The sequence below is a fragment of the Adiantum capillus-veneris genome, chromosome 28, assembly GCF_014529385.1.
Source record: "Adiantum capillus-veneris isolate H3 chromosome 28, ASM1452938v2, whole genome shotgun sequence".
In the NCBI taxonomy this organism is placed as follows: domain Eukaryota; kingdom Viridiplantae; phylum Streptophyta; class Polypodiopsida; order Polypodiales; family Pteridaceae; genus Adiantum; species Adiantum capillus-veneris.
The window spans coordinates 72,507,929-72,531,238 of record NC_140958.1 but is presented as its reverse complement, the minus strand read 5'-3'; the positions used below and the strand labels follow the sequence as shown (position 1 = coordinate 72,531,238).

At 45.3% G+C, this 23,310-nt stretch overlaps 1 protein-coding gene across 1 annotated transcript in view; it reads right to left on the bottom strand.

The window, feature by feature from the left end:
• LOC147420671 (uncharacterized) overlaps positions 1-21,710 on the bottom strand; it is an 88,404-nt gene extending 66,694 nt beyond the window's left edge. Inside the window, exons 1-4 of the mRNA XM_086504316.1 lie at positions 21,420-21,710; positions 2,400-2,529; positions 2,184-2,315; positions 2,018-2,095 (exon numbers count right to left, since the gene is read on the bottom strand). Of these exons, the coding sequence (XP_086360442.1) occupies positions 2,018-2,095; positions 2,184-2,315; positions 2,400-2,529; positions 21,420-21,548 (469 nt within the window). The 5' untranslated portion in view covers positions 21,549-21,710. The remainder of the gene's footprint in view (positions 1-2,017; positions 2,096-2,183; positions 2,316-2,399; positions 2,530-21,419) is intronic.
• Positions 21,711-23,310: the final 1,600 nt, after the last annotated feature.

Below are 23,310 nucleotides of genomic sequence, written 5' to 3'. Positions count from 1 at the left end.
AATGAATTCTGATGGGAATACTGATGATCATGCTGTGTGCAACCAGAGGATATGCATCTATGCTTAGTGACTGGGCATGCACGGTCTAATAGACTCACAAAAAGTGCCAGATCACTTCTAATCTAGACTGACTGGACTGACTGAACCCTGATCATGCTGTAGCTTGTCCATGGACACATAGGGTTGGATGTGTCACGTAACATTCAAGGTGATCCTTCGAAAAGAGGACACTGGCAAAAAGGTATCCCAAAACATCTGGTAATAGGCAGCTAAAGTGTCTTCCGTTTTCATTCTCAAATGATGCCAAGCCGTGATGACATCTTCTTCATATTCTTCGGTTAACCCTCTTGAAGTGAAAATTCTCTTGAATTTTATCCACTTCTTAGATGCTTCTTTGTGCAACAATAGAGTAGACCACCATGTCTAGGCGTTACCTTTCACATAAGTCACCGCCCTTCGTACCTTGGAGGCTTCCAAGAATCGACCTCCCGAAAAGACGATGTCAGACTACTATATAAATGCAACGGCTCGATGAGTGTGCTTGTAGCTTGAAACGTGTCAAACTTAATTGTTTGACCCACATCCTTGAACACCTTGGTCTTCTTTCTTTTTCTCTCACTGTCCGAACTATCACAAGAGACCCCGTTCGTTTGTTTCTGTGTACATACATTCTCATGGACAGACTACATAAGTACAGATTTCTATGGTGCACAAGTCCTTAAAATGATCTTTATTTCAATCTAACTAAGTGTGCTACTTGTCAAAAGGTTTAAGGTCCCCCATAATAAGCAACAGGGTCTCTTGATGCCTCGTGTTTCACAGGAGCCCATCATGGACATGCCCATGGACTCCTCCCTCTAGTGCAAGAAACACACAATGCTTGTCCATTGCCAGAAGCCGAATGAGTAGAAGATTACAATAATTTAAGGTAAAGCACTATAGTAGTAGAGTATTGCCACTAAGTGGGCCTTGAAATGCACGCTCTTAGAAACCAAAACCCTACAACCATTATCTCTACATTCATCACAAGTACATGTAGAATACAAAGATACGCTCTTTGTGACGGGTCTACCTACATAAAGTAATAGCACACTTAACTTGCCACCTCACTCGATAGCAATTGTTTTACTGCTTGTTGTACATGGCTTTGCTAAAGTTATGCTCTCGGTTATTTTTGTAGACCATGTATATATAAGTCTCTAGTAACCAAAGTACATGCCATGATCTATACCAAATACATATTTACAAAGTTGCCCATCTCTAGAATTATTGTTGTTCATAGCATGTGATAAAACACCAGCCTAGTAATGTAAGCCTTCAGCTCTAGTTTTTGGTTTGTTTCGTATGAGGACTCATAGACATCTCAAGTCAAAGTTCAAAATAAAGGCCTCCCTACTACGTAGGCATTGAGCCAAGAGTAAAGACTACCTTTTGCAAGCTAAGACCTTCCTGCACCCTTCGAATTTGATGATATGTCTTCAGCCTTAACTCAAACATTTCACATCTCAACACTTTTCTAAAGGTAAAGCATTCTAAAAACGAGTAGGCTACAAAAATTATTGTCGCAATAGCCCAAACTTATGCCTGTTGATGCTTGCCTCTCTATGGTTGACCCAGCAAAAGAGAGTTTCCAGATGGTCTGTATAGATAAGTGGTGTCCCTATCAAACCATAGGGCATTCTGTAGTTGTAGCACCTCTTTCTGTAGTTTGAGACTAAAGTTCACAAACCAGAAGGAAGTTCTCTGCTTTATAATGCATGGACAAACAAAATGCTACTTTGGCTCATGAACTAGTCTGACACTACCTTCTAAACAAATGAATCTCACACAAAATCCTGGGTCTAGGCAGCTGAACAACTATAATCAGGGTAGCGTTTCTAGAAAGTTACATTGTGAGACTACACATAGTGGCATCAGTTTATCTTCCAGCTAGCCTCCAAGTGTACATAGAATCAGACACCTTCCCACAGGGGGGATCAATACTTCATTCAGTCCAGTTGGGACTACAGCCACATACCACTCTTACGAGAGCTTGCATCCAAGGTCCATTGAGAGGTTCCTTTGTACTGACCATCACGCCCACGTTTTTTCTCAGCTGCACAACGCAAGGCAGAAATAGTTACAAAGGCACTTTGAAATTACGAGCGAAAATCTCCCAAAAACCACATGTATGCAGAACTCACCTTGTTGGCCGAGTAGCTCAGCAGGAAAGTAAGCTGATGTGAGTTTAAGGACAGAGGACAAAGGGGGCCGCTTGGATTTGTAATTTGGTTTATACTTATCTGAGTACCTTTCTATCTCTGCAGCCACACCAGCTGCACAAAAAACCCGCACAGAATGATTAAATTTGTATTCATCTCGTGAACTCCAACATGGAGGATTGAGTTCAAAGGACATACTCAATTTTTCTTTAGGCCTTTCAATAAAGTACGGTGATGCATTCCAAAATGTTTCCAGTCGTCTCCTTCGAGTAATAAGTTCCTCCTCAGTCTTTTCAACATCTGGCAAGTCAGGTATATTTTGGACTGGCTAGCATACACATGCAAAACGAAGTGTTGATCCTGGGAGCTGAAAATGTAAAATAAACATAATTCTGCGCTCAAAGAAAGAAATAAAGGTTTGACAAATTCTTTTGTGCAGCTCTGAGGAAGCTAGAAACAATTCCTTACATCAATAAGCTCCCAATGCTTGTCTTCCTCTCAACTCCAAGGCTGTACCATGAAGTCCAGGAAGGGACACCCAGTGAGACAACCCCCCCCCCCCCCCCCCCAAAAAAAAACCGCGGCGGGCACGGATCTGAACTGCAATGCTTTAAGCCTCCATTCACAAGCCAAGGTAGGGCCAGACAAACTGACCAGACCACAGCACTCAAAGCGACACTTGTATCTGGCACAATAGCTGCCATGAGGCGCAGGATCTGAAGGCCCGTCTGCTTTGCTATGACACAATCCCAAAGCCAATCACTTCAGGTTTGTTAGAGTTACACCACTCGGATGCTTCATCTAGGGTTATGGCATACTTGTACAAGCTAGTGTGCACCCCGGCTAGCCTCCCTTGCATAGCATGTAGGCTGCATGTTATCCGGCCGGCCAAATTGGCCAGCCAGACCAGATTTGGTCCTGCGTCCCTTTTTTATTGGGCCGCCCCTATTTTGGGGTCTTTCCTCCACTTTATTATTTAAGGTCGACCTGGTCTTTTGGAGTCATATAGACAGCCAGGCACCCCCTCCTCTGAGTAGGTTTGTATCTATGTGTGGTGGGGGGCAGGGGGGGGTGCACTTGTGACCTCTGCCATGGTCACATAAGGGTTGTTGCCCTCTCTCTCTCTCTCTCTCTCTCTCTCTCTCTCTCTCTCTCTCTCTCTGCTGCCTCCTACCCAGCCCCCCAGCCCCGTCTCCCTCGCGTTCTCCCTGCAGCCCCACCCTCTCCTCGGCCCCACCCATAAACACCACCCCCCCCCTCGGCAGGTACAGCAGAAGGCAGTAAAACTCAAATTTCAATTTTTTCTCAGAAATTGTAGAGTTTGCAGAAAGCGGACAATTCTTGTAATTTGCAGAAATTGCAGAAAATGTACACCATGTATACTTAATGTGGGAGAACATGTATGCATAATGTGGGAGCACTTGTGCGTGTAGTGTGGTCTCCTTCCGCCGCAAAAATCCTCTCATTTTTGGCAGTGACCAAAAATGAGGAAGCAGAATGATAAGCCCGACCCCTTAGAAGATGCGGTTCAAAAGTGCAAAGGAGAAATGACCGAAACCATTAACAAGATCAACCGCAACCTATTAGGGACAACAAAAATGCTCGAAGATCGCGTTTTGGCCCAAGAAAGCAAGATTACTGCAATGGGAGATCGTGTGACGGCCCAAGACGAAGAGATTGCGTCACTCAAGAAGGAGCTCGCTGAGGCACGATCACGAAACACGCTTGAAGAGGGAGAATTGCAAACCTCTGTAATAGAAGAACTCAACACAATCAAAGAGCAAGTGCGAGCCATCAAAGAGGGGGAAGTGCAGCATAAAGAAATGACGACTTCATGGGTGGACATTATTACAAAGACTCAACACAAAGCAGATGAGGCTGAGAAATGGATTGAGGTTGCCAAGAAAGGGAAAAGCAAGGAAACAACGTCCACACCCACCATTGTCACAAAGTGATGACGTGGCGGACAGCAGAAACCCTAATTTCTGCTAGAAACCCTAAAATTCCTGCAAACCCTAATTTCTGCCAGAAACCCTAATTTCCGGAAATCGCGGAGGCTGAAATTTTTTTATTTTTTTTTTTAAATTTGGAAAATGATGAGCGACGCAAATTTCGCTTTTTCTCTACTTAAATGAGAAAGAGAGAGAGAATGCTTTTCTTTCATGTTTTGACTCTCTGTGAGAGAGAGAGAGCAATTGCTTTTGATTTGAAGCTTTTGGGGCTCTGCTTTTGGGCATCCCTTGTAACCTTTAAATTAGTGGTGAGGGCCTCACTTCTCAGAGCATCTGGACACAGAGTTTGAGAGTGAAACCCTAACCGCTCTTTTGTACTTTGATGATTGATTAATATAAAAAGAAATACCGAAAGGGGCGCCAGTCTTTGGGGCCAATATCTCTAGGCACGGAACTCCGCCGGGCCAGTGCAAATCTATTGTGATCTGTGAATTGTTTTGAAGTGGTTATTTGGTGTTGTCGCGGTTGATTCTTGACTTGAGTGTCCAAGTCTGTTACAGTGGTATCAGAGCACGGCCGATTTCTCTTCTACGGGAAATCCGATCCCCGAAATTTTTTTCCGCGGCACCTATGGCTTCAGGCAATGATCAGTCGACTCCCTCTGCATCTGGAGATGCGGGCTGGGATCACAACGAAGATTCAGACAAAGAGTATGGCCCGCCTCGGCCTACTCAGGCGGAGCAAAGAGAGATGGAGCGTCGTCAATTGATTGGTGATGCAACAAAGATGATGCTCAATTTTGCCAAGGACCCGAAGATGGCAAAATATATGAACCAGACCTCTTTGGAAGAGGTACAGAGGGAGTGGCAGAGAACCACAACACCACTCCCGAAACCCGCTCTCAAGAAACCTTCTGCCTCCAAGAAATATACGGAGAAGGAACTGGAGAACGTGGTTGATGCACGGATTGCTCAGCTTTTCGACGTGCAAAAGAAAGGCAAAAAGCACGGCAAAAAGCAGAACAAAGGTACTGACTTCCCGGGATATTTGGGTCGTCAGTCGACATTCGACAAAGCAAAGAAACTGAAGAAGCACGTCAAGTTTGAAGGCCTACCCAGTTCTTCTTCTTCTTCTTCTGACAGTTCTTCTAGCTCTTCAGACTCGAGCGAAGAAGACAGGAAAAGCAAAAAGCAAAGCAAGAAACAACGCTTCGGAAAGGGCAAGAAAAAGGCAAGGAAATCTAGGTCTCGCCCAGTGAGTGACACTTCTACAGAGGACTCGTCTACGGACAGTTCAGACTCTGACAACGGAAACTTTTATGCAAACAAGAGGAATTTTTACATACCCAACCAGTATGACTTTCTCGAAGATAAAAGCAAGAAAGTCCAAGAGTTTAAGGAAGGTGGCCAAGCACTTAAGTTTGATACTTTTTCGGGATACTCCGATGCTTCAAAGGCTTTGTCTTTTATACAACAGTTTGACATCGCTTTCGCGGGAGGACGCTATTCAGAGCACTCCAAGATTCGGAGAGCTGCCTCTTATTTTAAGGGGAATGCTCACACTTGATGGTCCACGCTTCTATTAAGCAAGACTGTGCCAATTACATGGCTGAAATTCAAGAGGCTTTTTATTTCTTCTTGGTTGACTCAAGAGTTTGAGCGAGATATACGAGCCGCTTGGAACCATCTCCGGATGACCAAGAGCGATACAGTGAATTCTTACTGTGAAAGATTTTGGAACTCTTTTCTATCTGCCTCTTCATTCAAGAAGATCTCGTTCAGAGAACAGATTGAGCGGTTTACATTGGGTCTACCTACAGAGATCCGAGACCACTGCTTGGAACAGAAGTCAGCTTCTATTCAGGAGTTGATGAGTCATGCGAAGCGGGGCTTTGCAATTCACTCTGGCAGTCTGACCTACCCCACAGATGAGGTCACGACACAACGAACCGGACAGACTTCTGGGAATGAAAGTAGAAAAAGAAAGAGCAACCCAGAGAAAAAGGATGCACGACCCAGACTTACTCCTCAGGAGCGGACTCGCTACATCAGGGAGAGGAAGTGCTTTGGATGCGGGGAAACTGGATATATCTCCGCGAAGTGCCCTAAAAAGGCACAGAAAGAACAGAATGACAAGGACGACGAAAGGCCTGAGAGTTCGAGAGCAACTGAGGACCGTGTACGAAAAGGCAAGATGAAAACAGGACTGGTTCCAGATTGTGTGGGTACTGATCCCGACACCATGGATGAGAATACAGAACTTTGCCGAGCTTGGGGCAAAGTGAAAGATCAAGAGGCCCTGATTTTCTTTGATGGAGGAGCCAAGGCCAACTTCATTTCACCGGAATTGGCGGCGCGGCTCGAGATTACTCCCGATCGGATGGGACCACTTGCAGAGGCAGTTCTAGCGGCACCCGGCAAGGACGTAGCCATTACACCTGTCATTGGCAAACTTCGGTTGCATTGTCAGGGGTATTTGGGGCATGAGGACTTCTTCATAATGCCTTTGGAGGGTTGTGATGTTCTCTTAGGGATTCCCTGGTACCACAAGAACAACGCCGTGGTCGATTATCGGGCGAGAAAAGCAACTTTGACTACAGAAAAGGGCAGAACAATTGTACTTGATATTAAACTGAAGGGCGAGTCTGTCCCTATTATATCGGCTTCGGCCATTTCAAAATTAATGAAATCCAGTCTGTTTGTTTACTCGATCTTTATGAAAGAGTTGAGTGATGATGATAGGACAAATATGTCTAAACTTGATAAAGAACGCCAAGATTTTCTACACTCTCACGCCGATTGCTTCTCAGAAGGCCTGCCAGGAGAGTTACCACCTGCTCGTCCTGAAGATCATACCATTGATCTGATACCTGGTAGTACACCACCGAACTGGCCACCCTACCGTGTGAGCCGAGCACAGAATGAAGAGATTATGAACCAAGTGAAAGACCTCTTGGAAAAGGGTCTTGTCCAGCCTAGTACTTCACCGTATTGCTCTCCAGTATTGTTGGTTTTGAAGAAAGACAGATCTTGGAGAATGTCAAGAACAGATTTCCGATTCCTAGGATCGATGATATACTCGACAGGTTACAGGGATCCTCATGTTTTAGCAGGATTGACTTGAAGAGTGGATATCATCAGATCAGAAAAGCACCGGGAGACGTCTACAAGACAGCTTTTCGGACGACTTTTGGGTTATTTGAGTTTTTGGTGATGCCTTTTGGCTTAACCAATGCTCCTGCGACATTTAACCGGATGATGGATAGGATTTTTCGAGAGTACAGGCTATTTGTTGGCACTTTCTTTGACGACATCATTGTTTTCTCCAAGAATGAGACAGAACACAGAGATCATCTGCTTCAGATCTTTCAAGCATTACGAGATCACAAGTTAGTGATTAATGCAAAGAAAAGTGAATTTTTCCTACCAGAGATACACTTTTTGGGACACATTGTGTCAACCGCAGGAGTGCAAATGGATCCGGCCAAGATAGAGACTATCCGTAATTGGCCCGACTTGAAGAATGTCCATGAAGTTAAAAGCTTCTTGGGACTGTGTTCGTACTACAGGCAGTTCATACGAAAGTTTGCAGAGGTTGCTTCCCCTTTGCATATCTTGACACAGAAAGGAGTACCTTTTTCGTGGGGACCCCAAGAGGTGACTGCCTTTCAGACGTTGAGAGAGAAATTGACTACGGGACCTATTTTGACTTTGCCGGACTTGCAGAAGTCATTTGAAGTATTTTGTGATGCTTGTGGTCGTAGTCTGGGTGCGGTCTTGATGCAAGAAGGCCATGTCATAGCTTACAAGAGCCGTTTGTTCTCTAGGCCGGAGATGACAGCACAGATCTATGAGAAAGAGCTTTTGGCCGTTATCCATGCTCTTACTCAGTGGCGGCATTACCTACTCGGAGCGGATTTTACTGTCTTTACAGACCATCAGAGTTTGCGCTACTTCTTGTCACAGAAGCAGCTTTCGGAAAAACAGATGTGGTGGGCGAACATCTTGTCACAGTTCCACTTCCAGATTGTCCATGTGCAGGGACAGAAGAATGTGGTGGCAGATGCTTTGTCTCGGAAACCGTTGGTTCTGGCTATTTCCGCGATACATCATAGGAGCTTCGAGGATATGGTCAATCAGTATGCCACAGATACAGATTTTGCAGATATTTTCACACGGATACGGGATGGGGAGATAGTAGCTGGATACTCCCTTCGGGAAGGCTACTTGATGAAAAAGACTATGTTGTGCGTTACACAGCCGTTGAGGGAAAAGGTTATGACTGAATGCCATTGTCCACCTTTTACGGGTCACCGCGGCATTGCTACCACCATGAAAGGGGTAGAGAGATATTTCTTTTGGCCGAGACTCAAGAAAGATGTGGAAGAGTTTGTGCGCAGTTGCTTGGTATGCCAGAAGGTCAAGTTTAACAGGCATAAAGCACAGGGATTGTTACAGCCTTTACCCATACCCACCCGCCCCTGGGAAAGTATAGCGATGGATTTCATTTTTGATCTCCCGAGAACACAGAGTGGTCACGATGGTATCTGGACTGTTATTGACAGATTCAGCAAACAGGCTCATTTCATTCCAGTGAAGAAAACAGTCAAGCCGGATCACTTAGCGAGACTGTTTGTGGCCCAGATTTTCAGATTACATGGCATGCCTGAGACAATTGTCTCCGACAGAGACCCCAGATTTACGAGTTTGTTTTGGAAGGCAATTTGGGAGAACATTGGCACGCGGTTGCAGTTCTTGTCATCGTTCCACCCGCAGACTGATGGGCAATCCGAGATTGCCAATTCAGTGGTTCTAGATTTATTGAAGTCTTATATCTCAGATCAGAAGACTCAATGGGAAAGATATTTACCTTTGGTGGAATTTGCCTACAATAACACGATACACTCGTCGACGGGGAAGGCGCCATTTGAGATTGTTGAAGGTGCTGCAAAGGTTCCACCCTTCCTGAGCACGAAAGATAAGATCTTTGAAGCAGATGAATATACGCGAGATCTAGATACGGCTTTTGCCAAGGTTCGCGAGACTTTGCAGAAGTCTCAAGAACGACAGAAAAAGGCAGCGGATCGCCATCGTCGCGACATGAAATTGAAGGAGGATGATTGGGTGCTCTTACGTTTTGAGAAGGCACGCCTACGAAAGAACAAGGGAAAGGAGAGCCTGTTTCCAAAGCTTAGTATGCGATACTACGGCCCTTTCCAGATTACTGAAAAGATAAATGAAGTCTCCTTCCGACTGAAACTGCCAGATACTTGGAGGATTCACAATGCATTTCATGTGAATCTCTTGAAACCTTTTAAAGGTGATGTGCCTGATGATGGGGAGCCTGATGAGCAACCCGAAGTGGAAGAAAACGAGGAGATCCTTGTTCCTGAACAGATTTTGGCACATAAGGATACGAAGAATAAGGATAAAGTCCGAAGGCGGTTCTTGGTTAAGTTCAAGAATTATCCTACACTTGATGCGAAGTGGATGGAGGAGGAGGACCTAGCAGATACTCCTCAGATTGTGAACTTTACCTCGATGCTTTTGGTTTAGCATAGTCTACTCCAAATGGAACCAAGAATTCAGCTTGGCCGAAGATCTGGTGCAGTGGGATGCACAAGAGGGGAGTTACTCCACTCCTTTGTCAACAGATGCCTCGATTTTGATACTAAAGTCACTGATGTCTCTTTGAGCTTCAGGGATACAGAGAGCTGACAGTATTCTGCTGGATGACTTTATGAAATGGAATTCCTGATTATGATACTGATTTGTTCTTGACTTCTTGTGAGTGCAGGAACTGATAGCCGAAATGACTGCAGCATTTTGGTCTGATTGATCTCGAATAGACATGGTTGCAATAGGGGTTAGTCAATCGGACATCAATGAGGTCCCGATTGGACCTAGATGTGATTGCTAGCTACATTGCCGATAAATCATGGTCTAAGATCCGAATGAATGTTGAATGTCATGTGATGTCCTGTGATGTCTGGTGATGTCCTGTGATGTCGTGTGATGTGACTGTCGATTTTGTACATGTGCTAGATGTGTTCCTAGTACGTAGGTACTAACAGTCAGTGTCTGCTAAGACGGTTTATGGCTTTTGTCGGTTTTGCAGGCGTAATCGCGGTCGATTACAATGCTTTCAAGAGGGGGGTATGTCACAAAGTGATGACGTGGCGGACAGCAGAAACCCTAATTTCTGCCAGAAACCCTAAAATTCCTGCAAACCCTAATTTCTGCCAGAAACCCTAATTTCCGGAAATCGCGGAGGCTGAAATTTTTTTATTTTATTTTTTAAATTTGGAAAATGATGAGCGACGCAAATTTCGCTTTTTCTCTACTTAAATGAGAAAGAGAGAGAGAATGCTTTTGCTTTCATGTTTTGACTCTCTGTGAGAGAGAGAGAGCAATTGCTTTTGATTTGAAGCTTTTGGGGCTCTGCTTTTGGGCATCCCTTGTAACCTTTAAATTAGTGGTGAGGGCCTCACTTCTCAGAGCATCTGGACGCAGAGTCTGAGAGTGAAACCCTAACCGCTCTTTTGTACTTTGATGATTGATTAATATAAAAAGAAATACCGAAAGGGGCGCCAGTCTTTGGGGCCAATATCTCTAGGCACGGAACTCCGCCGGGCCAGTGCAAATCTATTGTGATCTGTGAATTGTTTTGAAGTGGTTATTTGGTGCTGTCGCAGTTGATTCTTGACTTGGAGTGTCCAAGTCTGTTACAACCATTATCAACCTAACACTAGCAGAGCACCAAAGAAGACGTGTACGCTCTCTACATGGGAGAATTTGCGGCCTTATAGACAAAGATAATGTAGACAAAGAGGTAAAAGAACTCATGGCTTTGATGGGGGTTCATGAGCTGATGCACTCAAGAGCTTGGAGAGTGGGCAACAAGAAAAATGGGAGCAAGGGGGAAACCTCGAAAGAAAGGGCACTCATCCTTCGTTTTCCCTCCATGGAAGCAAAAGAGGACTTTTTGAAGAAGAGACCAACTCCTAAGAAGACGGGTATCTTTCTCGGGGATGACCTTACCCTCTCACAGATAGACCATATGCAAGAGGTAATGCCAAAGATTAGAGCAGCAAGGGAAAAAGGTAAGATTGCTTTTTACCGAGATGGAAGAGTGGTGATATTGGAGCGACGCTCCACATGATGATGTGAGGCCTATGGGACCACACTCAAAGTTGCCACCTGGTTTACCGGGAGAGACATCATCTTCTACTCTGAGACACATCAGGCCCCTGGGCAGTCTATGCCTCACATTAGTGGATTTAGATGGGAGACAGCCTGTAGACATGAGACACGATCAGAGCACAGAGGGCGGGGCTCAGGAGGAGTGGCAGTGTTATTCAGGGAGGAGTTGCAGCCATTGATACATATAGCCTGCAGGGATGAGCAAGCTAGGTACATGTGGGTGAGATTGAGAGCAGAGACAGACAGATATCCTTACATTGCTATTTGCTGCTTTCCCCCGAGTACATCAGTATATGCACCACCCAGAGGATAGTCCACCTTCTCTATTTTTGATGATCACATATGGGAGTTCTCTAGACATGGTGACATTATTATTCTAGGGGACTTCAATGCTAGGACTGCCCATCATCACACAATATTTTATGATACTTCAGAGGAGATGATAAGAGAGTTGGATGTTGCAGAGACGGGCCTATCCAGACTATCACAGAATGGGGAACATACTGAGCATGGAAGGCACTTGATAGACATGGGGACTGCACATGGATTGGCCATCTTGAATGGCCTACAGAGATTTCCCACTGCGGGAGTTTTCACATGCTTTCCACACAAACATGGAGCCACCACAATGGATTATGTCATGGAACAGGCGAGCCTCATCTCTAGTATCTAGGATCTCATAGTTGGGCCCAGACCTGTTGGGGTGGCAGTGGCTCATGCTCTTGTGTCGTTGACCATCTCTTTCCAGTTCAATGTAGCACACAGGCCTCGGGTAGCAACCCCTACTCGCTACACCTTCACCGGGAGACAGATTTTGTATACATAAATGGGATCTACAGACGCCTATGCATTGAGGAGCCAGGGCGACCTCTGGAGGAGCTTACTACTATACTGACACAGACATTACATGATGCAGCAGCAAAGGCATACCCACACACCCAACCTGAGTAGACACGCCGTTCTTGGAGCATGCCTCAAAACAGCTGGTATGATGAGGAATGCCGGCAGACTAGAGCTAGACTTCAGAGGGAGGTGCTTTTGGGAGACATCACTCACAGACAGTCACAGATTGACTTCCCACGCCTAGTGCGGCGGAAGAAGAGGGCATTTTTGGCTCGACTAGAGCAGGATCTATACCAGCTATTCTTGAGTCAAGACTCGCGTGAGGCATGGCGGCTCTTTCCCCCCCCCCCTTCACCATTACCTCTACAAAGACCTGGGGTCAGTACGCATCATGTTTGTATACAGTTCCTGGACAGCCGCCCCTTCCCGACCCCCTCGATCCATGCCCACACACATGTGCTTTTTTCACCGCTGAGATGGTGAAGAAGACCATTGACAGGATGAGGACTAGGAGAGCATATGATCATGATGGCTTAGTGGCTAAGCATTTCATGCATGCCAAAGATCTGCTAGCAGCGCTTCTAGCAGTTATGTTTAACCGTGCCATGTGTGAGGGCTTGCCTGATACTTGGAGCCTATCTACGATTGTACCTATCTTCAAGTCAAGAGACCCTATGGAGCCTGGGAATTATCGCACTGTCATGATTGGACACACATAGGTACAATTGTACGCATCCATTCTTGAGCCGCAGCTGAGTAGATGGGCAAAGTTATATATATATATATATATATATATATATATATATATATATATATATATATATATATATATATATATATATATATATTGAAAGTTACCCTGGATGTCGGATCTAGCTAGGGTGGGACATGATAATGAGATTATAGAAAGAAAGAGCCAATGCTTTTTTCCACAAGTTAAAGAGGCTGAGCTATTGACGCTTTTTCCCATAGTACTTTCTAGCGGTAACGTAAGAATATGTTACCCTTGAGATAAATAATAGGATGAGATAGAAAGATTATTATTATACTTAGATATGCATATGTACATTATAGGAAATATACTTATGTATCTAAAAAGCTGCAAGATAGATCTTGTAGCATTCGTTCCCACTATTACGTGCCACATCACGACAACGTTTGATTTGTAAGTAGTTCTATTAGTCTTGTCATCGTCATTAGTTCTATTATTGGAGTAGAGTGTGTGCAACTGGGCAGGTAGGGTTCAGGAGAGGTTTTTCTACTCTTGACCATATCTTGACACTCAGGGCCATCATTAAGGAGGGCAGATCCCATGGGAGACTGATCTATTGTAGCTTTTTGGACTTCCGCAAAGCATTTGACATAGTACCCAGAGCAAGATTGATGCGCAGATTACAGGAGATGGGAGTACCCACAGAGCTCATTTGGGGGATCATAGCATTGTACAGATCAGTAGTAGGGCATGTACACACCTCAGAGGGTCTATCTTCATTGGTTCACTCCACTATTGGGGTGAAACAAGGCTGCCCGCTCTCTCCTACACTATTTGGTATATATGTGGATGAAGTTTCAGCTACCAGGGACATGTATTCCGCTATTGTTATATGCTGATGATATTGTGTTGATCTCCGACTCTCCGGAGGGAATGCATCGTCACTTGGATGCTTTGCATAGGTTTGCCCATAAAAGTGGTTTGTCTATCAACCTTGGTAAAACCAAGGTCATGGTATTTAATACCACCCCACAGTGGATCAGAGGTCAGCGTCCGCATTCACATACGGCCAGGAGGTAGTGGAGTATACACATGCTTACACTTTACTTGGAGTGGTTTTTAGTGGACCAACATTTTCATTGAGGAGAGCAGCACATCTAGATTGACCACAGCCCATGCGGCATTAGGTAGATTGGAAAGGATGTGTTCACAAGTTCAATTTCAAGAGCCTCGGACAAAGCTGAGGCTCTTTGACACTCTCGTGGCCTCTGCATTGGTCTATGGAGCTGAGATATGGAATGGTTCAAAAACATTGAAATTCCTTTTTGAGATCTAGACAAGAATGAAGATGTAGATTGATGATTGTTCAGTGACCAATTTTCTTTGTGCTACTGCAAGGTTTGAGTCCTCTTTGGCGCACAACGTCAACTACATGTCTGCAAGAAGTCAGTGTCTATTTAGTTGGTTTACTGTTTGCTATCTGTTTTTCAGGTGTAATCGAGCGCGGTTATTTCTCTTCCTTTTTTTTTTGGGGTGGTGGTTGGGGGGGGGGGGGGGGGGGGGGGGGGGGGGGATGACGTCACATGATCATATATGACCAGATGAAGAGAGGATGGGCCTAGTCAAAGCTAGACTGGAGCTGCATAGGACCAAAATCAAAGCCCCACGGGCCACTGTCCGCGAATCACGGCGAGACATCTGACAGGCATCTTGACGCAAAGCACGGCTCGCTTTCTAGGCTAATTACATCACAGTGTTGTACGGTGATAATGTGGCAATACAGACAACCGGGCTTCTTTCTAGGTTCAATTATTAGAGGCGCTTACTTTTTGGGGCACCAGAGCTTAGGCTTAGTTTTGATAGTTGTTGCTTTTCAGGCATGTGTGTCTTTATAAGTGAGCCTAGGGGGTCACCCTTGGATATCGTTGCATGGTTGAAAAATTGCAGAGCGACTCCCAAGCAATTGTATCTATGATCATCATTAAACAAAGAAGCATTGCGTGAAACTCCTAGCTTAGGAATTAGTGCATCTAGGTGGAGAACTCCATTCCACCGTGTCTTGTTTTCAATGCTCAAGTTCAAATGTTTGTTGTTCTCAATTCAATCATAGGTCTATTGTCAATTCAACACCTCACCAATGGCTTGTTAGTTACGCGCCCCCATTCACATAGATCATATGGCACTTATATACTCTCATTACCAGGGTTTGCCGCCAAAGGGCCTGTGCTGCTGCTCTCTCTCTCTCTCTCTCTCTCTCTCTCTCTCTCTCTCTCTCTCTCTCTCTCTCTCTCTCTCTCTCTCTCTCTCTCTCTCTCTCTCTCTCTCTCTCTCCGCCACGTCTTTCCATGCCACCACACCTTTCGCCGTCTTTGACATGTTATGAAAGCCTAGGCTTGTCGACACCTAGTGGATTCGCTGATTGTGGCTACATTTTTCAGCCAATAAGGGTGTCACGTGACACATCCAACCCTATGTGTCCGTGGACAAGCTACAGCATGATCAGGGTTCAGTCAGTCCAATCAGTCTAGATTAGAAGTGATGTGGCACTTTTGTGAGTCTATTCGTAGACCGTGCATGCCCAGTCACTTAGCATAGATGCATATCCTCTGGTTGCACATAGCATGATCATCAGTATTCCCATTAGAATCCATTAGAATCAGTTAGGGGATTTTTCCACTGCATTTAGCCTATTTTCCCTATTTTTGACATTTTTCACTTATTACTTTAAGTGACTTCCCAACAAAAGTAGGTAGGGCAATTTTGCTAAGAAAATATATAAGCAAACCCAAGTTAGCACTAAATGGCAGAAGAGGCAGCAGGAGCACATGCTCAACAGGCACCTTCTCAGCAGAACCCCCCAAGTGACCTAGCGTTTTTGCTCCAAAGCAACAGCCTAGCGTTTTTGGATCAGACCAGCCAGCGTTTTGCATTTGCAGAGCCACGGCGACACGACCACAGCAGATCAGCCTAGCGTTTTTGCATCTGCAGAATCCCGGCGTTGGAAACACCAAAATTCAGCCCTAGCGTTTTTGGTTGCAGATCAGCCCCGGCGTTTTGCACCATCATCGCGACGGAAACTCCAGAACCATCAGCGTTTTCAGTTTTCAGCAGTTAGACTTCGCAGATCAAGTCCCGAACCTCACAGATCTCACCTTCCCGCAACACTTCCTCGCCGCACGGTCGGTTTCTGCAAGGTTTACAATTTCAGCCCGGAAACACAGATTTCAGCATCTGCGTTTTCAGCGTGTCGTCGTCGCATCGTCGTCATCGACATAGAGTCATAATTCAGCAGATAGAAGATTTGCAGATTTCAGCCCATAGCGTTTTTGGACAGCAGTAGAAAGATTGCAGATTTCAGCCCTTAGGTCGACTTCGTCATCACCGTCGTCGTCATCGGCATAGTCCCAAGTTGCATCAGTCCATTGCATCCGCATTGTACCACTTTGTGCAATCATAAGTAGACCACTCTCGTCGGACTCTCGCCGACAAGAGTGGGGCCTTCAGAGGAGGGTTTTACAACGTCTCTGGTGTCGTATCTCTCTTCTCTCTCTATCTCTCAGTCTCATACACATTGCACGCACAGTGTCCATTCACTTTGTTTGTGATCATAGCATTCTCTCATTAAGAACGGAAGGCTCTCCCTTCCATAAGAACAAAAGGAACCTTGAGCACAATTCGGAGCACTCATCTTGAGCAAAGCGCAAACATTCATTCCGCTGCACCTAACAAAGGGAGTGACTTGTGGCTACGTCTTTGTCACGGAAACCACCCTAGGACAAGTATTTTTGCAACAAGAGGGGACTGTCGGTTGTCTGCTGCATTTTTGTCGCAAAGAACCCTTAAGAGAGTGCATTTTTTAGTTGGTAGGGCGAGGAGTCGAACGAGATTGAGGCTGCGCCTGACAGCTTTGCAGCTTTTCAGCCAACAAGTTCGCAATGCCTGTGCACAAAGGGGGCTGATTTTGGACCAATTTCAGGCGCAGTACCGGTCCTGCTGAGGAGGTTGGAGATCTTTTCGATGGGAGGTGGTTTACAACCTTGAAGGCTTGAATCCCAGTTTCTCCCGGTCTACGGAGGATTCCCTTGCGACTTTGGAGTATCGTGACCATGGCACCGGAGGAGAAGGATGTTGTAGAGTTCTTGTACGATTGTGGCCTTTGAACCTCGGCTGTCACGTGGACAGGCACCACGTGCCAACGGAAAAGAAAAGACTGAGCAACTTTAAGCACTTCAAATAACAACTGAACTAAAAGAGATGCATGACACACGAGATGGGGAGTGGCGGAGTTCCACCCCACGAGAGCACTGGCCCCAAACCTTAGCGCCCCTTTTGATATTTCTTTATATTGCTTGAACTCAGTACAATGCCGAACCCCAAGCTCTGCACCTCCACACTGAAGCGTGCCAAAGAATGAGTCTTTGGCTCATATTTAAGGCCCTTGGCCTCTCAAAAGCAGGCTACATGAAAAGCTATAAACTCAAAACCATATGGCCCAAAAGCTAGCAGGCTACATGAAAAGCTATAAACTCAAAACCATATGGCCCAAAAGCTGGCGCTGAAATCAGCCAGCGCAAATTACGGAAATCCGTACAGGTGCCACATCAGCACAATCAGCGTGAAATCCGAAGCGCCCATACTGCTTCCACGTCATCATGCTCCACGCCATTGAGTGTGAGTGATGGTCCCGCTTTATTTTAATGGCTTTAGGTCCCTTGGGCGTTGAGCCCCATCGGACGGGGTCCTGGTCGGAACTCGTCTTTAAAAATAGGCCAATTGACAAGACTTTGCAAGTTGGTAAAACTTCTTCTGCTGCTTCTTCCGCTTCTGCTTTTGCTTCCGTTTCTTCTAGGGTTTAAACCCCTCGGCCAGGATCTGCAAGTTGGCTCCGTTCGTCAGTGGCTTTACACGTCACCAGTTTATGACATCCCCCCTTCTTGAAAGAAAGTAATCGTCCGCAATTACAGCATATCTGCAAAACAACTCAAGTTAGCTCAATAATCTCCAAGGGACAATCTCTTTTCTTATTCCAAATTGGAGCTCTTGATATCGTGGGTCGTTGGCTTCCCAGAAAAATCTCATCTAATAAGGAGTCTCCTTCCAGATCGGAGCACTTGATATTCAGGCTTAGTAAACTTAGCCATCACCCCCAGACTGCGTTGATCTGTACCCTATGTCTTGATGCACTAAAATTACATACCCAAGCAATCTCACACAATTAGGAGCATTTTCAGTGGTTGGCACATCACAATGCAACACAAATGCTCACATATGCATGTTACAAGACATAGAAACATAAAGCCGTTGATTAACACTCCCCCCGCAAATAACCATCCAGGTCCGGGCCATGAGCTATTCAACGACTCCCTCATCACTCCTCCCGCAAATAACCTAAAAAGGTCCGGGCCAAGAGATATAGAGGCCTTTTACAACCAAACGTCCCCCATACCGCAACTTGCATCGTTTGGAGGTGCTGAGAGTAACCACTGCTCATACTTCTTAATACTCTTCTTAATACCTGCATCGTTTGGAGGTGCTGAGAGTAACCACAAGGGTCCGAGCCATGAGTATGTGCAAGCATTCTCAAACATTATTTCTCAGTACTCCACCCGGTAGTAAATCACCAATCATTGTAGCCAGTATTAAAACAAGAGTCAAACAATTCAAATGGGCACCAAGACAGGTTCACAACATATCCCATCCATTTCAAACTTTTGTATTTTAGGATCACCAAACAAGTTCTCAAACAAAACTCTAGAAAACTACTAAATCAAGTTGAAAAAGCATTCTCGACATCAGTAGAGCTCAAAACTTGATAGGGCCTCCATCCTGAAACATGCACCAAAATTAGGGTAAGATTTCTTCCATAAGGTTGTAGCCGACCGTGGAATGGTACATAAACTCTTGAATCGTCGAAACTGGCTTGGACAAACAGTGTTCCTGTGGTGGTGATAGTAGCCCAAAGCTATAGGAATCACACTGGGCCTCCAAGATTCGAGAAGAGACACTTGCTAAGAGATGTCAAGAAATTCCAACTTTTAATCTGATAAGCTTTCCATGGCCAAAATCTGCACTCTATAGGAAGATGCCAAAAAGCATGTAACTTCGGGCAAAAAATTTCTTGATAGCTTGCCAAGTCCTTGGAGTGTGCGGCTTGGTAGATATCCACCATTGCATGGCACTGCCGCTGAGAAAAACGGTGGTTTGAAAAAAAAAAAAAAACATCCTTCTCGTGCAAGTGATCTTGAATTCCTTATGGCTTATGCCCTGTAAGACAAAGCGATGAAGACAACGGAAGCGCGCCCGATGCACGATGAGTAAGGGTGGAAGTGGCTAATAAGTCCGGGTCGAGACACGAAGATTCTTTGAAGAAGAAAAATCTGACAATTTGGAAGAGGCATCTTGCTCTGTCTGCTCTTTGGTAGGACCGGTATGCTTTCAGAAAAGCACACGCCTGAAGCTCTGATACCATTGTCACAAGGATGGGCACCACGTGCCAACAGAAAAGAACAGACTAAACAACTTTAAGCACTTCAAATAACAACTGAATTGAAAGAGATGTACGACACACGAGACGGGGAGTGACTGAGTTCCATCCCGAGAGAGCACTGACCGTAAACCTTGGCGCCTTTCGATATTTCTGTATATTGCTTGAACTCTGTACAACGCTGGTACTCCAAGCTCTGCACCTCCACACTGAAGCGTGCCAGAAAATGAGCCCTTGGCTCATTTTTAAAGGCCCTTGGCCTCTGAAAAGCAGTTTACATGAAAAGCTATAAACTCAAAAGCATTTGGCCCAAAAGCTGGCGCTAAAATCGGTCAATGCAAATTATGGACATCCAACAGGTGCCACATCAACACAGTCAACGTGAAAGCCGAAGCGTCCATACCGTTGCCACGTCATCATGCTCCACACCATTGAGTGTGTGTGCTGGTCCCGCTTTATTTTAATGGCTTTAGGTCCCCTGGGCCCCATCGAACGGGGTCACGTAAGTTCGTGGGAACTCGTCTTTAAAAGTAGGCCACTCGGCAAGACTTTGCAAGTTGGTAAACTTCTTCTACTGCTGCTTCTTCTTGTGCTGCTTCTAGGGTTTAGGCCCCTCGGCCGAGATCTACAAGTCGGCTCCGTTCTTCAATGGCTTGACACGTCACAAACTTTGGTAGTCAAAGTCCATCAAGGACCACATTCACCAGATGCTCAAGGATCTTAAACCACTTGGAGAAAATTTACAATAGGACGATGCCAATGAAGGGAGCTAGTCGAAGTCTATTAAGGACCACATTCATCAAATGCACAAGATGCAGCAAGTGGTTCTTCAGACAAGTAAGCTGATCTCTTTTGAAGATATGGCTATCATCTTTGTGACACATTTGACTCCCAAGTATAGTGCTTTCTTTTCAAACTTGACTACTTTAGGGAGGGGAACCTCTTACTTGACATGGGAGGTGTCACAAGGTGATGATGTGGCATGACCTACATGACAAACTCCGAACAGAGAAGGTTGGAGCCCTACTAAAAGATGCAGAAGAAGTTGTATTAACTTGCAGAACCAATTCGAGAGGCCAAAAATGAAAGGACACCAAATTTTATAAGTTGTACCAACTTATGGGATCTTCTCCGATGGGGCCCAGGAAACAAAAGGCTTAATAAAGCATGGAAGGGTTGATGTTGTGGCAGTTGTATGAAACCCGCCATTTGCGTTGCTTGCGTGGCAGACTGTACAGACCTCCGCGATTTGCGCTACTGACGTGGCGCCTGTACAGATTTCTGTAAAACGCACTGACAACCCTACACCTAGCTTTTGGGACCCATATGCTTTAAGACTTTAAGCTTTTCATGTATATTGCTTTTGGAAGGCCCAAGGCCTCACTTTCATGCAGATACGCTTGGGAGCAATGCTGGGACAAGGACCCTTGGACATTGTACTTTGAGAAGCATTAATAATAAAGAAATACCGAAAGGGCGCCAAATGGACCTCCTTAAGAATCTGGACCATCGTTGATCGCGTCACTAAGCAAGCACATTTCATTCCAATTAAGAAGACCATAAAAGCATATCACATGGCCATAATTATTTTGGCTTGTGTTTTTCAGTATCATGGGATGCCTACCTAAGTCTATAGGCCGCGACAAAGATCCTTGCATGACTAGCCTCTGCTGGCAAGCTTTTTTGAGAATCTGGGCACAAATTTGAATTTTTCTTCAGGCACTCCAAAGGCAAGTCATGGCTGTTGTGGCAAATGGCTGTGTTGCGGTCCAGTTTATGAGTAGTCATGAAGAGTGACAATGAAATCTGCATCAAAAAGGGTTCACAATGCGCAGAGGTCCAGGATTAATTAACCGTGACCAAAGAAGGTGCCAAATCACCAATTTACAATAGTTTCAAGATGAGCATCTATCACGGTAGTTACCATGACAAGGTGAAGCTGGCAAATATCCTGCTTAAATATTATCCAATACACACACCTGCAGTTATCAAGCTTCCAAAAAATAAAGCAAACGTAGTACTTACAGGAAAAAGGGGAGGAGGACCTTCCAGCTTCTTCGCAATAATGGGAACTCCATCATCACCGCGAGCTTGAGGGATATAGCTCGATGGCCCTCCTCGGCCACGCCCACGCCCCCGGCCCCTGTATGCCATGTCTTAGGTGAAACCACAACAGATTTGCAATGAGCAATGCAGCTAGCTTTACGTTTCTAGTTTAGGACGCTTGGCACACTCTCCTCTTCTCTCGCTAGGTGCCTCTAACGTCTCTGGCTCGCTATATTGGCGCAAATCGTGCCTCCGTCTCGCGAGCGCTAAAAGTGCAAACTTTTTGCTTCATCATTTTCTTGACAAGGTTATGCAACAATGAGTGCCCACCAATTTATCTACCAATCAATTTTTTTTGTCCAACAAAAATTAATCCTATTTATCTAGAAATATTTTTTAAAATGATATTTTGTAAAAAAGTCATTGGTTGAATGAGATAATGATCACTCATTAGAGACAGAAGCGTGTAAAAGCAATGATTGAAACTTTAACATCTCTATACTGATACTTTATATCTATACTAAACTATTCTATAATGGCAAAGTGAAGCCCTTTACACGATGTCTACATATTCCAAGTGGGAGAGGAGAGAGAAAGAGAGAGAAATGTGAACCTCCCCACTCTCTCTCTCTCTTGCCACACGATTCGTTACTCGAGTTCAATGCTACCCATTCTTACCATATCCTCTTGCATCAACCTTCTGAAGGCCACGCGCCTGCAAAGCTGGTCCTAACTCCTTATCCTCGATCTCCACGTCGTCGTTTGTACCTTGCTTCAGAGGTGACTAGTGGATGCCACAAAAGGAGCTTGGCCCGCTCAGGTTATAACCTCCAAAGACCTCTTGTTGGAGGTCACACTACAACCGGTGGAGGAGCCAAAAACGTTGACATGCAGCTACTGTCTCTCTTGCAGCTGGAGGCAATGAGCTTGCATGCATTGAAGAGGACGTGAGACATAGGCATTTGTGGGGGCAGCAAAGGTGGCCATGGTGGAGGCCAGCACTAGCAGAGAAATGAGCAAGGTGCCATCCAAGGCGTGGCTAAGGGGCGGTGGTGTTGAATCTCAAGAAGCCTCATCAGTACCTTGCGCTTCGCCAACCGGAGTAGGACGCATGTGCCTCTTTGATGACCCTCTATTGGGCACTACTAAGGACTTGAAGTACATCTAGGCATGACCGCAACCATCATGTTGCTGCTAAGAGAGCCAATTTGGAGGATTGTCGAATTCTCTAAAGAGCTTAGAGTAGCCTAAAGGAGACCTGGCTTGTGATCCACATAGTATGCCACCTGCTTAAGAGAGGTGTAGCTGGCATCCAGAATGCTTAGGACCTTATGATATGTGTTGTCATAAAATCTAATATCTAACCAACCCAAATGATTTTCTCATATTAAATTGATCACTTAGTGTGGGAGAATAAACGGGAACAAGTGTTAGGATATAGATATGTGCTTATAGATCTATCTCAACACGGGGCCAATAGTAAAGGGGCCCAAATGGGAGATGGTCTATCAAGAGCAAGGCTAACCAATGGAGCATAAGACCTTAGGGTTAGCTTCATTGAAGACCTCCAATAATGTGTGTAAAAGTCCTTTGACCTTAGGTAAGCTAGGGCTGAGCTTGAGGTGGGAACCCGGCCCAAACTCGAGGTGCTTGTCATGCTTGAGGTGCTTGTCGTGCTTGAGGTGCTTGTCATGCTTGAGGTGCTTGATTAAGATGCTTGAGGTGCTTGACTGGCTCCATGCTTGAGGTGCTTGACTTGGTGCATGATTAAGGTGCTTGAGGTGCCTTGAGAAGCTTGCCTGAGATGCTTGTGGAAACACCCCCTACTTCAAGTGCTTAGTCATGCTTGATGACTAAGGGGCTTGCTCAT